General features: G+C 54.3%; 1 protein-coding gene across 1 annotated transcript; it reads right to left on the bottom strand.

Annotated features, from left to right (window-relative positions):
• Positions 1-10,163: 10,163 nt before the first annotated feature.
• Positions 10,164-11,634, bottom strand: LOC142048833 (microtubule-associated protein 1 light chain 3 gamma-like). Its single transcript, XM_075076084.1, has 4 exons — positions 11,502-11,634; positions 11,360-11,415; positions 11,072-11,178; positions 10,164-10,353 (listed from the first exon to the last, which is right to left on the bottom strand). Exons 1-4 carry the CDS (start codon positions 11,632-11,634, stop codon positions 10,164-10,166), a joined length of 486 nt encoding a protein of 161 aa, XP_074932185.1.
• Between the last annotated feature and the right edge of the window lie 3,585 nt (positions 11,635-15,219).

Below are 15,219 nucleotides of genomic sequence, written 5' to 3'. Positions count from 1 at the left end.
GGCCGTGGGTCCCATTCACGGTTTGATTATATTGACGATGACGAACGCAGAGATGGGGTAAAAAAAGTCATGACCTTCCTTTTCCATTAATCCAGCGGCTGCCCCGGTTGGGTTGGTGGGTGGGTTTACCCGTTTGCTGGATTTGGGCAGGAGTAATGTTGCTGGAGGCTTCTGCTTCCTCGCATATCCTCTTGGGAGGGAGAGCTGTTGTGCAAGGGGGTGTTTTATCTTAGAGTGGTAGAATCATAGACTAGTTGGGGTTGGAAGGGACCTTTAAAGGTCACCTAGTCCAAGCCCTCTGCAACGAGAAGGGACATCTTCAACTAGATCTGGTTGCTTTTGGTGGTTTGCTTGTAGATACCGATGCTCGAGCGGCAGGAGTGGAGAGCAGGGTTGCTTTCGGAGGAGAAGATGGCAGGTTTTGTGATGCCCAGGCTGTTTTGGGAGTAATGGTCTGTTCCTCCCTCCCCAGCATCTCTAGGGGGTTCAGTGGTAGAATTCCCGCCTGCCACGTGGGAGGCCCGGGTTGCATCCCTAGGAGGAAGAAGTCAGGCAGAGGAGCCAGGAGACCCACATGGATGAGCAAAGAGCTTCTAGAGAAACTCAAATGGAAGAGGGAGGTTCACAGTGCGTGGGAAAAGGGACTGGCCACTTGGGAGGAATATAGGAACGTCGTCAGGGTGTGCAGAGATGTGATGAGGAGGGCCAAGGCCCACTTGGAATTAAATCTGGCAATGCATGTCAAAGATAACAAGAAGGGCTGCTTTAAACACATCAGCGGTAAAAGGAAGACTGGGGATACAGCGGGCCCACTGCTGAACGATGAAGGGATGCGGGTGATGCAGGGTGCAGAGAAGGCGGAGTGACTGAAAGCCTTCTTTGCTTTGGTCTTTCCTGCTAAGGCTGGCCCTCAGGCATCCCAGCCCCCAGAAGAGAGAGAAAAATCTGGAGAAAGGAAGGCTTACCATCAGTTGACGAGGATTGGGTCAGAGATCACCTGTGCAAACTGGATCCTCGCAAATCCATGGGCCCCGATGGGATGCACCCACGAGTGCTGAGGGAGCTGGTGGATGTTCTTGCTGAGCCGCTCTCCATCATCTTTGAAAGGCCGTGGGGGACAGGAGAAATGCCCAAGGGCTGGAGGACAGCAAATGTCACTCCCATCTTCAAAAAGGGCAAGAAGGAGGACCTGGGGAACTCTAGGGCAGTCAGCCTCACCGCCATCCCCGGAGAGGTGCTGGAGCAGTTCATCCTGGAGGTCATCTCCAGGCATGTCGAGGACAAGGAGGTTATCAGAAACAGTCAACATGGGTTCACCAAGGAGAGATCACGCTTGACCAACCTGACAGCCTTCTACGATGGCGTGAGTGGCTGGGTCGATGAAGGGAGAGCAGTGGATGCTGTTTATCTTGTCTTCAGTAGGGATTCGACACTGTCGCCCCTAACAACCTCCCAGGCAAGCTAAGGAAGCGTGGGCTGGATGGGAGGACAGCGAGGGGGGCTGAGAGCTGGCGCAAGAGCAGAGCTCTGAGGGTCGTGAGCAATGGGGCAGGGTCTGGCTGGAGGCCCCTCACTAGCGGTGCCCCCCAGGGGTCTGCGCTGGCTCCAGCCCTGGTCAATACATCCATCGGTGCCCTGGACGAAGGGGCAGAGCGTCCCCTCATCATCCTCGCTGGCGGTCCCAAGCCGGGAGGGGCGGCTGATGCGGCGGGGGGCTGTGCCGGCCCCCAGCGAGGGCGGGACAGGCTGGAGAGCTGGGCCCGGGGGAGCCTCAGGGAATGCAGCGAGAGCAAGTGTGGGGTCCTGCCCTGGGGAGGGGCGACCCCCCGCACTGGCACAGGCTGGGGTGACCTGCTGGAGAGCGGCTCTGCTGGGAAGGGCTGGGGGTGCTGGGGGGCAGCGAGGTGACCCCGAGCCAGCACCGGGCCCGTGGGGCCGAGGAGGCCAGCGGTACCTGGGGGGCATGGAAAGGAGTGTGGGCGGCAGGGCGAGGGAGGTTCTCCTGTCCCTCTGCTCTGCCCCGGTGAGGCCACATCTGGGGGGCTGCGCCCAGCTCTGGGCCCCCCAGGTCAAGAAGGAGAGGGAGCTGCTGGGGAGAGGCCAGCGGAGAGCTACGGAGATGGTCAGGGGCTGGAGCATCTCCCGTGGGAGGGAAGGCTGAGACCTGGGTTTGTTCAGCCTGGAGAAGAGAAGGCTGAGGGGGGTCTCATCAGTGCTTATAAATATCTGAAGGGCGGGTGTCAGGGGGATGGGGCCGGGCTCTTTTCAGTGGTGCCCAACGCCAGGCCAAGGGGCAACGGGCACAAGCTGGAACTCAAGAAATTTCACTTAAATATGAGAAAAACCCCTTCCCTGTGCGGGTGCCAGAGCAGGGGCACAGGCTGCCCAGAGAGGCTGTGGGGTCCCTTCCCTGGAGACATTCACCCCCCGCCTGGACGCAGTCCTGTGCCCCTGCTCTGGGGGTGCCTGCTCGGGCAGGGGGTGGGATGGGGTCATCTCCAGGGGTCCCTTCCGACCCCCACCACTCTGGGATTCTGTGGTTTGCTAGAGAATTCCCTTCCCTCATTGCTTTGTGCCGTTCAGTGGAGGCATCTGAGTCTCAGTTGTTTTTGGCTGAATGAAGGGGCTAAAAATCCTTTGGTTTTTTTCTGCTTATTTATTATGCAAAGTGCTGAAGGAGCCAGAGCAGAAGGAAGGGGCCCCTCGTGCACAGATAACAAAATTACCCAGACATCAAGGCTTCCCACCGGGAACACTTGCCAGTGAAAAAAAGCATTTTTATTTTTTTTTTAATCCCTCTCCAGCAGTTGTAAATTTGCAAAGCAGGAGCCAGGTTGCGGCCCTCGGGGAAATCTTAATTTGAACAAAGCAGCTCTGATGATTTCTGGGGATGGACAGGGAAACCTGGGAATTGCTTGAAAGCTTCAGGGCCAGGTGGGGTTTACATCTTCTGTGACACACAAGGCTAAAAACTGAACGTGCAGTGCTGGATCAGGTAGTAGAGAGGAGGGTCAGGCGGTGCTGTTGTGCTCCTTAAGATGAAGGAGTTCCCTCTTCTTCCTCTCCAACGTAATTTCTTCTGTGTTGCTGTGAGGTCTTTCCTGGGACCATGTCTGTCTGCCCTTGCTCCCTTTTATCTTCACAGAAGCATCTGCTCCTGTTTGGCAGGAGCTTGCGGCGGAGGAGAGCGCTTTCAGGCCGCGCAGAAGCATCTGCCATCGACCCGGTCCCGCTCAGCGACGCGGCTTCGCATCTTGGTTGTTCAGGGCGCGGGAGCAGGGGCTGCTCTTCAGATGAGCGTTATCCAGGGGCACCGGAGACCACCCCAGGAGGGCTGTCAGCTTCTGCGGAGGTCTTGAGTCGTGCTCGCTTCAAACTTCTAATCAAGATGCCAGGTTTGGCATACGGAGAAGGGAGCCCCCGAGGTCCCCTCTGAACAGACCAGGTGGATGTGAAGGACACCGAGGGTGAGACCGATGGGGTCTGCAGGGCTGAGATGTTCAGGCAAAGCGAGGGATAAACCCAACGGAGGTTTTCAGCCGGAGAAATGTCCTTCCCCTCTGCTCCCATCTTTGCACTCCTCTTATTGCCCGGCCAGGGGGCAGGATAGCTTGAGCTGTCCTCCCTGTCCTGCTCCCCGGTGCTACGGGTGGGCAGGGAGCAGGCGGATGGATGGACAGAGCCAGATCTCAGGGCAGCTCAAGGCAAGCCCAGCCTCCTCCCATTCCCTCTCCATGCCTCCTTCCCACGCTCTCCCCATCCACCCTTCCCCACAGTCATCCTTCTCGACAGTCCTGGCTTCCAACCCGCTTCCCGCAGCTCGTTTCCACTCTCTTCTGCTGGGTTTGTTCCGTGTCGCCATCCCAGGTTTGATGATATTGCGATGGCTTCGGCGTTGGCGCGCTCTGAATCCTCCTTAGTCGGCCGTGCTTCGCTGCCTGGGATTGCAGATTGAAATAGCCATTTTTAAAACTTTTTTTTTTTTTTTTTTTTTTTAGTTTTTTTTGGCTGCTGTTGTGCCGAACAGCAGGAACGCAATTAGCGGCAGCATTAACGGAGCAATTTGGAGCTGGTCCCCCTCTGCTCTGCCCTCCTGTGCCGTGGCTTTTTTTCTCACCGCTCTCATTTCTCACTTTCAGCAGCAAAATAACCCAGTGAGTTGAGAGGATGCATCCGCCCCCCCCCCCCAAATCACATCTAAAGCCTTTATTTTGAAAGGCAGCCTGCCATTAATCATTAATAAACCAGCCGGAGACGACGCTGGATTCCTAGAAGGTTTCTATTCATAACGAGCGTCGATTAGAAAAGTTCATCACATGAACTCCCATGAACGGATTGCACCGACAGCTCTTGGACACCACCTTTCTGCCGATCGGCACCGAGATGCTTTCGGAGGAGCTGGTGTTTTCAGTCGGGTCTTTCGTCTGCTCTGGCCGCTGTTAGCCCTGCGCCTCCCTGGATGCTGGGAACGCGCGTGGGTCCTGCTGGCCGCTGGGCACCCGGCTGCGTTCATCCTGGCACTGCCCATCCAGATAATTAAGCTGGGTTTTTAAAAATATCCTGCGATGTGGCAGGGCGGGTTGGTGTTTTATTTCCATGATCTCTTTAAATATGTATCTTACCTCTGCCCAGTGACAGACAGGACAGCTCATTAGCTGCAGATCTGGTGCTAATTGCCTGATAGGGAAGGTGAGTCATTCCCAAGCTGTTCCTTACTCATTCGACCAGGGAACCGGCACCAGCCAAAACAAAATCCTGCCTTTTCGATGCTGCCGGGATGCTGTTGCAGGGTGGGGGATGCCTGTGTGGGCTGGGGGGTGCTCCAGGGGATAGGTGGGTGCACACAAGTGCACGTGCTCACTCCGAGACCCTCGCGGTGTACGGGGAAGTCCCTTTCCAGCGCCGATGCTCACCTGGCTGGGCTCTCCTGGAGGGGGATGCTGTGGGGCATGGTGACCCCAGACCTGCCTGGTCCTGGCGCGGGCTCAGGCAGAGCAGCCTGGCTGGAGTCAGAGCCTCCGAGTACCTGCTCTGCTATAAAATATTCCCTCTCGTGGGTTATAAATAGCGTGAGATGTGATTGCAAATGAAATCACTTTTAATATAAAGTAATGAGAAGAGGAGGAATGCAGGCAGGAAATATAGCTGCTGCTGGATCAACCTGGATTTAGCTCTGAAATTAAACAGCCTTGGGGGATCCCAGGATAAATAAAGGTGAACAAATGGCTCCGAAGAGGAGATAACATCCAGGCTGGGCTCACAGAGCAAGGCAACGGTGCTCTGCTGGTCCAGCTGTCGTTTATGTAAATAGTCAGACCCTTTGAAGGGCAGCGGCTGAGTGCATGGCCCTAAACAGATTTAAAATATGCCTTTATTAGCTGTGTCACGCTGCAAGGTGGCACATGGGCTTGACCTGCATGCCCTCCTCTGCCTCGCTGGCCGTCAGGCTGATGCTCGCAGCATCCGACTGGGCTCGGCGAAGGCCGAGCGTGGGCTGTCTCCTGCTTGGGGAGGCTGCGGGTGAGGTCCTGCCGCCTGTGTCCACTGGGCTCGGGCTCCGCTGACTTCCAGGAGCTCCTGGACTTGCAAGCTCAGGAAGCACCTTGAGCAAGCCAACGTCTTTTTTTCCATTTGGGGCTATTTTAATGCACCGACCGGGACCCCCCAAACTCCAACGAGAGCAAGAAGGCGCAGAAAAGCCATTGCAATGGTAGGGGAAGGTTTTGAGGGAGGTGGGTAACATTAGAGCATCTCACGAAGGACCTGAAGCCAGGAAGCAAACAGTTGAAACCGTTTAGGTACCACCTTCATCACGTAGGATCCAAGTGAGAGGCGTGAAGCCTCCAGCTGCAGGAGGAGCAAAAATAAACGGAATAAAAGGAAAGCCGGACACTTCACGTGACAAGCCACAAAATTTCGAGTGGAGACAAAAAGCAGCCAGAGGAAGTGAGGGCTTAATCACCTCAGTCTGGAGATGGCTTCATTATTATGGCTCTCATGGAAAACATCTATTCAAGGGCAAGACAAAAGGAACTGAGTATAATCAGGAGCCAGCGTGTTGAGCAGTGTTTCCCACACAAACAGCATCTTCAAAGACGAAAGAACAATTGACAAAGCAAAGGCACGGCAATTCTTCCGACTGAGAAAGAGTCCAACAATAGATATTTACCCACTAATGAACACAGCAAACGGCTGTGAAGGGAATCTTAATGAGGACCGAGGAGGTGAAACCCTGTCCAGCAAAGCATGTCAGGAAACCTCAGCGCTCGGCAGCATCTGGAAAGACGACGCCTTCTGCGCCTGCTGCACGTTGGCTGGTCCCTGTAGGTGCCTCTAGAGAGCAACGGTGCAACGTTGCAGAGCGTGTTAAAGAAAAGCGGGAGAAAAGTGCTCAGAATTACAGCCGGCTCCTTTACACCCAAATATTGCAAACCCCCTGCTGAGAAAATTAGTCCCCATATAATTAACTCAGAATTATATTGGCAATAAATATGTAATTATATTTGTACTAGTACGGGTGGCTTGCGATTACAAATGGCATTTAGCAAAATAAATGAACCAGCAAAAAGTCCATCGGCATCCCGTAAAATGCCGGTTGGCATTTTTTTTTTTTAAACTGATTTCCCAGAAGAAATGAAACGCATGACGCCCATCCTGCAGCATCCCCGCGTCTGGATGGGGGAGAGCCGCTCCCGGCCTGCCGAGCCCAGCGCGTGCGTGGTTCTGCGGCACGTCCCGTGCATCGTGCAGTAATTTGGAGTCTGGGCGGGATCCGTGTCGCTCGGGCAGCGGCAGAGCCCTGGTCCCCGGTGTCGCGGTGGCACTGAGCGCCGTGCTGGTACGCGGACGAAGCTGCAGGGAGTTCACGGTCCGGGGAGACAAGGCAGGACTGTTGGCTTCTCTTTGCAAAAGTGGGATCCTGAAGGAAATGGCTCAAAATTCTCCAGCAACCTGCACCGATGTGCCCTGCCCGGCTGCAGGATGCAGCAGCAAAGGCTTCTGCCACCGTCCCCACGCCCCCCAAGCTGTGGGGCAGCTCGGCTGCTGTCTCTCACTGTCCCTAAAAGTACCTTTTTCCTGGGAAAAACCTGCCCAGGGGAGAAGGGCTCTGCAGGCACCTTCCCCCAGCTGCCTCTGCAGGTGGGTTCGGGGTGGGAAAGAGCCAAGTCCTGTGTTCCCTAAGCTTATTTCATCCCCCCCGCCGGAGTCTGGTGCGTTTTTGCTTTTGCCCAGCTTTGCTGAAGACCATAAGGCTCCAGAATCGGTCCAGCAATGGCTCTGGAAGGCAGCAGGGTCCCTTGCGAGCCTCAGCAAAGCCCTTCCAGAGCATCCCGGGGGCTTTCACTGGGTTTTGCCGATGCCCACATGGGTCTTTTGTCACGCTAGACTGGGCTGGGTGATGGGAAAGCTTTGTGCTCGAGCGCAGCCTTTCCCATAGGAGTCATCCTCATGGAGTAAGCCCTGACATCAGCAAGGAAACAGCTTTCTGGGCTTCCCCTCCCTCCTTGTGATGAGGGGAAATGGGAAAAAGGCAAGAAAATGGATGAGATATGTGAGAAAAGCTCCTTCCCACCAGAGATTAGGGCTTTCCCGGGCTGCACTCCCCCTTCTTTGACCCCGCTGTGCTCCAGACCCCCTTTGTTTCATAAGTTATTCCTCACTGCGAGTTAATTAAAGAGTTGAACCTGCTCTGAACCCGTAAGGTGCCACAACTCACAGCTCTGGGAGCCTTCAGCATTAATTCAACCTGTAATTGAGACTTTTTACTGTCAGGGCAAGCCACCCCATCCTTCTCCAGGTAGCACGTGTCTGGTGTGGAGGTGATGCTCTGAGCAGTGAAAGCTTTCGGGGGAGCGTGGCTGCAAGCCTAATCAGGCTCTCCTCGCTTTCAACCCCTCCTTTTGAATGCAGAAGCTTTCTGGGAAGCAATTCTCTGGTGCTAGTGAAAAATAGACTTTCATCTAACAAATGCCAGCCCCATCCATCCTGCTCTGTCATGAGCTTGGGACAGGAGAGGATGGATTGAGGGAGGTCTCCCCCATCCCCCTCCCTACAATGCACGTTGTTTCTCCATTTTGCTTGTAGCCTGGGGCTTCCAGGCAGTTTTCAGGTACCCGAGGGATGCTCGTGGAAAAATAACGTATGCGCACACGCATGCATTAAAGCAACTCAGCATGGAAGGGGGTTGAACGTCCAGGCTGCTCAGAGCCAGCCCTATGGACTGCAGGGACCCTAATAAATACACATAGAAAAAAAAAAAACAGGGAGTCCTCGCCCCAAAGAGCTCAGAGTTTTAAATACAGGATACCTAGAGGTAATACGAGCTTGGAGGCTGCGTGTGTGTGTGCAAACACTGTGAGGCATGTCAGCCCCTTCCCTATTAACAGGGAGAGAGACGGGTTTAGGTACAAGCAGATCAGCTGCAGGCTGACAAGTTAAATATATGTTTGTTAAAAAAACCCACCACCAAGCAGGAAGGTGTCTGTGCAGGGAGCGAGCGCTGCCTCCGAACATCTGCTGGGGAAGCTCCAGCAGTTGCAGAGGGAAAAACACTGCGGGTGACGGAGCCCCAGTGAAGGGGATGGGGCAGGCGCAGCGCTCCTTCCCCACCCCGGGCAGGGACACCCCCTGCAGCACCGAGCTAACAGGGCCCACAGCTCAGCAATACCATCAATATTTGGTTTTTTTAGAGCTCCTTTTCTCCAGGAAAACAGGTCCGTGGATCCTCTACACCCTGCCCCATCCTTACTCCGCTCTTCGCTTTAAGGGTCGCAGCTCCGTGCTGGTGACGTAGCGGGCGGCCGTGAGCGTTTCCAGCTGCCCCCCGTGCTCCAAGGGCAGCCCTGCCTGTTTTTCCCCACCAGCAGCCCCAGAGCCATGTCAGTCACCAGGACTGGAGCATCAGCTGCACCCCAAGATGCCAAGCCAGCCTCCCCCATCACTAGGGCTCACCCCCAGCAACCGACCAGCACGGAGCTGGCATCCCCCCTGCAAAAATACCTCTGGTGCCTCAGCTCAGCCTTGAGCCAGCCCAAAGCCGCAGGAAGAGACCCACTGGTGCACAATCTGGGGGCTGCACCCAGCCAGAGAGTGCAGGACAGACCCCAGCTCTCACCCTCCATCCCCATGCAGGAGGGGGACTTGTCATAACTCCCCCCGGTGCGTCAGGGAGCCAGCTCCTGCCATTGTGGCAGCTAATTTTAGAGCTTATTTATTAACATTTTAACACAAAACGTGCATGAAATATTCACCCAGTGTGACAATACGTTTTATGGCAAGGGAAGCCTTAAATATTTAAGAGGCATTTTGCAGTATCAGTGGCAGGAAGCATTTATGTCTGACTCACAGCACAACACTACAATTTGAGCTCAGCTAATCTTTGCTGCGGCTTTTAGCTCCGTGCCCTGTCCTTGGGGTTCTGGCTGGAGGTGTGGGGGGGTGAACCCCCCCTATTCTGCAGGGGGAGTGAGACGGGGAGCTGTTTCTCTGCAGGAGGGTCTCTCCCAGGCTGCTTTTGCAGTGGTGGGAGCAAAAGTCCTTTTTCCTTCTCTGTGCTCTTGCTCCCCTGCTCATCCCGCCCACCCCAGCTCAGCTGCTGGCAGCCCAGCAAAGCCAGGGACAAAGCCTCAAGGTTAAGGCTGGCTTCACATCCAAGGGACGAGCTGAGTTTAGACGACCAGAGGCACCAGCCAAATTTTCTTTATTCCACGTCTCAAGAGCACGGGCGCTCTAGCAGCGGCTAGAACAGACGCACAGCTTAACAAGATGCTGTACATACCATGAAACTCCCCATACCCAATCCTGTTAGGAGAGGCATTTAGAAGGAGCCTGAGTTTTCTGGGTGGGGATGACAGGCTTTACATCCCTTTAGAACAACCTTCCCGTGGATCAGAGTAAACCAGCACCATCTTCTGCTGCGTTTGGAGAGTAATTTGTGGCTAGAGCCACGAGATTAAGGAGGTGTTGAGCGTAGTTTTTAAGACCATTACAAAGCTGAGCTTGTCAAAGCGCAGCCAGAGAGAAGGTGAGGTTTGATCCGGCCACAGTTTGGGGCTTTCTGCAGATTTTAAGCAAGTTTGGAGAGGCATGACCCCAGCCTCACCAGCATTGGAGCCCTGAGACAAGCAGCCACGAGGACACGGTGGCGGCAGGCGGTTTTGTGGTCAAGCAGCCACCGGCTCGCTGGAGGAAGAGCTGCCGAACATCTCCTGGGAGGCGTAGGTCAGGTAGAGAAAGCCATCCTCATCCTTGTTGTCACGGTACAGCTCCTGCATGGTGATGGCCATGTTCGGCAGCCCTTTGTTGTTCACCAGCAGGTAGAAGGTCTGGGATGAGGCCAGGCAGAGCCGCGTCCTGCCGAGAGGAAGGTGAAGACGGCGTGCGCGTGAGTATTGCCCAGCGCCAGGCAGCGTGGCAATCGGGAAGGCTCCCTAAGGAGGGCCCATCCATGGGGACACGGTGCTCGTGGTCCTTCCCAAAGGGCCCAGGAGCCTCCCTCTGGCACCAGCCACCCACAGGCATGAAGGTGGGTGCTGGGCATGGCCAGCTGCTCCCCAAAACATCTGTAAGAGCCAATCCCCCAGCCACAAGCTCTCACCTCCCTCTATCCTGAACTGTGCCACCAGGAGATGTTGGTCCTTGGAGGGTGTATGGGTTTCAAGCACAGCCCAGAGCATAAAGGTTTAAAGCCAGCTTCACCAGTGCTGCTCATTTGCAGGGCTGCTAATCACCTACACCCAATTAACAGTTCACCTGTGCTGCAGGTCTCCAGGGAAAAGAGCTGATTAGCACCTTTTATCCCAGCAAGGGTGGAGGAATGGTGCAATAATGCCCCTCCACTTACTGGCAAGCAAATGCTCTTTGCCAGTTGCCAAGGCTAACTGCATTAGGCCAAGTCTAAACACTTGCCTACTAAACACTTGCCCAGTGGAGCAGCTGAAGTGGCTTCTAAGCCAAGCTGTTTCCCAGGACCAGCTGCATCTAAACTGGGCTTTTGCACTGGTCTGGGGACCCACCCCCCACCCCCTTGCCCCAAGCAAGCCTTGGCCCCGCTGTGTCATTAACCACTTACCGCAGGGTGACAGCAAACTGGGACAGGGGCAGGTCCTGGGACACCAGAAACTTGGACCTGTTTAAGGGAGGTAAAGTCTTCTCCTTCTGGTAGCGCTCCACAACCACCTGCAGCAGGGAGGAGATGCTGGAGGGGGAGACAGGGGCTGGGAGGCTTTGGGACCACTCCCGCAGGGGAACCCAGAGGAGCAGAGCTGTGGTCTTCAAAGTCCAGCCACAAAGTCTTTAGCAAAGACTCTTAAAGTCTGCCTTTCGGCTGGCCACAAGGGGAGCGGGGTGCAGCCCTTACCGGGATCTTGTTGGGGTATTTTATCCGGATCTCTGTCACTTCGTGCATCCTGGTGGCTGTGGAAGAGGGAAAAAAAGGACCAATAGGCACAGGCCATCCCAGTGCCCCTGCTCTGCTGCCCCCCTTGTCCCCAGTAACCTACCGAGGCTTTTCCTTTGCTTGAACGGGCAAAAGCTGCCATTGCCTCGTTGCATCTTCTGGAAGGAGGAGAAGGAGGAGGAGGTGGCGGCAGCAGCTTGAAGTGTGGGCAGGATCTGTCCCCTGAGCCCTGCCATGGGCAGCAGCTGCTGGAAGAGCTCCTAATATAGGCTCATCCTGCCCCACCTGGGCTGGGGATAGGAGGAACTGGGATGCTCAGCAGGGTGCTGGGCTCTGCTGGGATGGGGGGATGGATGGGTGGGGGGATGGATGGATGGATGGGGATGGGGGGATGGGTGGGGGGATGGGTGGGGGATGGATGGGGGACAGGGGGATGGATGGATGGATGGATGGATGGATGGATGGATGGATGGATGGATGGATGGATGGATGGAGAATGGATGGGTGGGGGATGGGGGGATGGAAGGATGGCTAGGGGATGGGGGATGGATGGATGGATGGATGGATGGGGAGTGGATGGATGGGGGATGGGAAGATGGATGGATGGATGGATGGACGGATGGAGGGATGGAGGGATGGATGGGGAGTGGATGGATGGGGGGATGGATGGATGGGTGGATGGATGGATGGATGGACGGATGGAGGGATGGAGGGATGGATGGGGGATGGATGGGGGGATGGATGGATGGGTGGATGGATGGGGGGTGGATGGATGGGGGATGGGGGGATGGGAGGATGGATGGATGAGCGGATGGGTGGATGGAGAGAGACGGGACAAGGGTTTGCTCCTTACAGACATTTTGGGGAGCAGCTGGCCACGCCCTAGCACCCAACCTCATGCCTGTGGGTGCCGTTGGGTAACTGGCACCAGAGGGAGTCTGGTCCTGTCAGAAGGGACCAGTGATGTAAAGTCCTTCATTTTCCCACCAGACTGGTGCTGTGCTTAACAAAGCGGGTTCATCTTCCCCAGGACAGGACTCAGTGGGAGCCCAGTGGAACCGGTGGGAGCCCAGTGGAACCAGTTCCAGCCCAGCATCCCCTCCATGGGCCCCAGCAGGCTGCAAAGGCACTTATATTTCCTCCATGAGCTGGCTGAACTGGTGTGCTGGGAGTTACTGCTTTTTTAAGCCTCTTCTATCCCCTGGTTCACCTGAAGGGCCCCAGCCCCACACAGAAGCTGGTTGAATGATTCCAGCGGGGAAACTATGCTGTGGATTAGATGATAATTGATCGTCTGAGGGGGTTATCACAGCCAGCAATACCTCTCTGCTCAGCAAGTGGCTGCTGATGGAGTTACCGATGGAGGAGGGAGTCTGGGGGCGTTTGCCCCCCTTCCACATCCCAACCCTGCCCCTCTCTGCCCTGGGAGGGTGGGCGGTGAGGGATGACACCCTGCCCCGGCACATCAATCCCCTGGAGTGGGACCCGGCTGCAGGCTCTGCTGCTACCCAGCAAACACCAGCATGCGTTATCCTGACAGCTTAATTCCTGCGCTATCTCTGTTTTGATTTAACGAGGGGCTTGTGTCAGGTGGGATCCATAAAGCTGCCGGGAAGCCGGCTCATTCGCATGCTGCAGGTATTTTTCACGCGATGCCAATTCCCTGGGTCAGGAGAGAGACGGCTTTTGAAAAAAAATTAGACCCCATTACACCAATTAGACCCCATTTGTCTTTTTACTTTTTTTTTTCTCCCCCTCTTTCATTTTTCTTCCGGAGCCGCTCATGCGTGTTCCACTGGCTCCCACCCCTCCACCACCTCTGAAAAGGGAGGAGGCAAAAGCAGCCCAGATCATTTAGATGCGCCAAAGCCTTAAATTAGCCTCGTTTAAATAAGCGCTTCGGTATAACGGGTCCTTTCGGGCTGCAGCTGCTGGAGGAAGGAGATGGTTTAGGAGGAGATGCTGCCTTCGGGAGGAGAAGCACCTCGCTGCACGTCCCGGGCGCATCCCGTTCTTCGGCCGCCAACGATATTCTCGGAGCAAGGCGAAATCCCGGCTGGGTTCGTCCCCACCTTGCACCGAGCAGCTCAGCCCTGCCCCAGGGTGTAACAGAGCACAGGTCAAGCATCGCTCTATTTTTTTTCTGAGGTTTCATATACATATTTAATATGTTTTGCCGTTGTGCAGTACATTCGTCTGTATTATTTTGCCATTAAAAGAAAAAGAAGTCCCGCAGACGTGCTCATCGCTGGTTTGGAAAATTGCATTAGCGATATGTATTCCAGCTGTGTAGCGAGTTAAGCCATTATACATTTATACCCCTAATAACTTTAATTCTAGAAAGTTTGTGTGGGACCCAAAGTGGAGTTTCACAGGGGAGGGGAGTGCATTTTCCTCGCAGGTGATTTCTTAACCATAAACCGCTAAATATTAAAGCGCCTCTCGATTTGCTAATAAAAGGGATCGATCACTGTTCACTGACTTAATTCCGCTTCCAGGCGAGCGCTAATGGCTTTGCTGCGAGCAAAGTTGGGAATTTTAAAAAAATAATAATAAAGAAAAAAAGATTAAAATCTCCATTTTTAAATTAGTTCGTTAACGGTGAGCATCTATTATTTATTGGTTTAATTTCCAGCTATTGCTGCAGTACTGGGCCGGGAAGCCTGGGTCATCGTGGAAATGTGATGCTTTCATTAGCATGAGCTAATTAATTAAAGATGAAGGAAAATTGGTTTTCCTGATTTGGGAATTGGCGGGGGGGGGGTGGGTTTTTTTACATCCATGCTTTGTCCCTGGCATCATCCCCTCTGCTGAAATGGGGTTTGTATTTGCCAAATCTGAGCCGGGAGCCTCACATGGAGCACGAGCATCTGTAAGAAGCTCCTGAGATTCGTTTCTTTGGAGGGTAAATATCGCTGGAATAATCCAAATAGGATAAAATAAATTAAAAAAAAAAAATGCAGGTGCAGAGCTGGGATATGGGAGGTAAAATTTATACCTGCAGCTTCCCCAGCTGCCGGCTTGGCCTGCGGGAAGCAGGAGCTCATCTGTATTCCTGCCTGCCTGCTCCAGGCCCTGGCAGAGCAAAATTCAGCTGAACCTCATAAATAAATCCCCTCCTGCACAAGTTAAGTTTTATTCATAGCTCATTTTGTGATACACTGGAATAAAATAAGATTAAAAAAAAAATCCCCCTAGATTTATCTTTAATCTCACATTACATATTAAAGTGGGAATCTCAGCCCCAGCCCATGGCCAGGCTGCCCCAGGGGGAGACAAGCCCCAGCGGGGGGGGGACAGGAGTGTTTTGGGGGGGGGGTCTCTCGCTCCCAGGCTCTCGGGGCTCCCCTTTATCTTTGCTGGGCAGCGGGAGGGATGCTCAGCCATATCCCCAGCACCCCTCGAACCTGCCCTGGGGTTTCAGCGCTTCGTTGTGTATGTACAGCTCTCAGAGAGATAACATACCGCTCTAGAGTACAGGTATCTCTGTATATTATAGCTAATATGTATATATTATAGCTAAGATTCCTATATGTTATAGCTAATACGTTTATGTTATAGGTAAGATTTCTACATCCACTATGGAAATCTAAACATATTCCAGAGCAGGTATCTACAAGCGGGGTTGTGCCCTGCTCCCTGCTGCTGGTCCTCACCCGGGGAGGAACCAGAGATGCTACGAGCAAGCTAATAGACAGGTTCCTCCAACAGCAGCAATTTGGCCCCAGGGGAGCCCCCAACCCATCAATTATCTCCAGCGAGGGGCCGACAAACCTATGCAGGGCAGCGTCTCCTGCTGCCGGTGGATAATAAAGCCCCTG

Source organism: Phalacrocorax aristotelis, chromosome 28 (genome assembly GCF_949628215.1).
Source record: "Phalacrocorax aristotelis chromosome 28, bGulAri2.1, whole genome shotgun sequence".
Lineage (NCBI taxonomy): Eukaryota > Metazoa > Chordata > Aves > Suliformes > Phalacrocoracidae > Phalacrocorax > Phalacrocorax aristotelis.
The sequence above is the reverse complement of the archived record's forward strand: the minus strand, read 5'-3'. Positions and strand labels throughout refer to the sequence as shown.

Excerpts from the sequence above, each read along its gene's own strand:
- LOC142048833 (XM_075076084.1), bottom strand. The coding sequence starts at position 11,634 with ATGGCAGGGCTCAGGGGACAGATCCTGCCCACACTTCAAGCTGCTGCC. Across the intron at positions 11,416-11,501 it reads CAAGCAAAGGAAAAGCCTCG|CCACCAGGATGCACGAAGTG; the intron begins GTAGGTTACTGG and ends CCTCTTCCACAG. Across the intron at positions 10,354-11,071 it reads CAGTTTGCTGTCACCCTGCG|GACGCGGCTCTGCCTGGCCT; the intron begins GTAAGTGGTTAA and ends TCCTCTCGGCAG.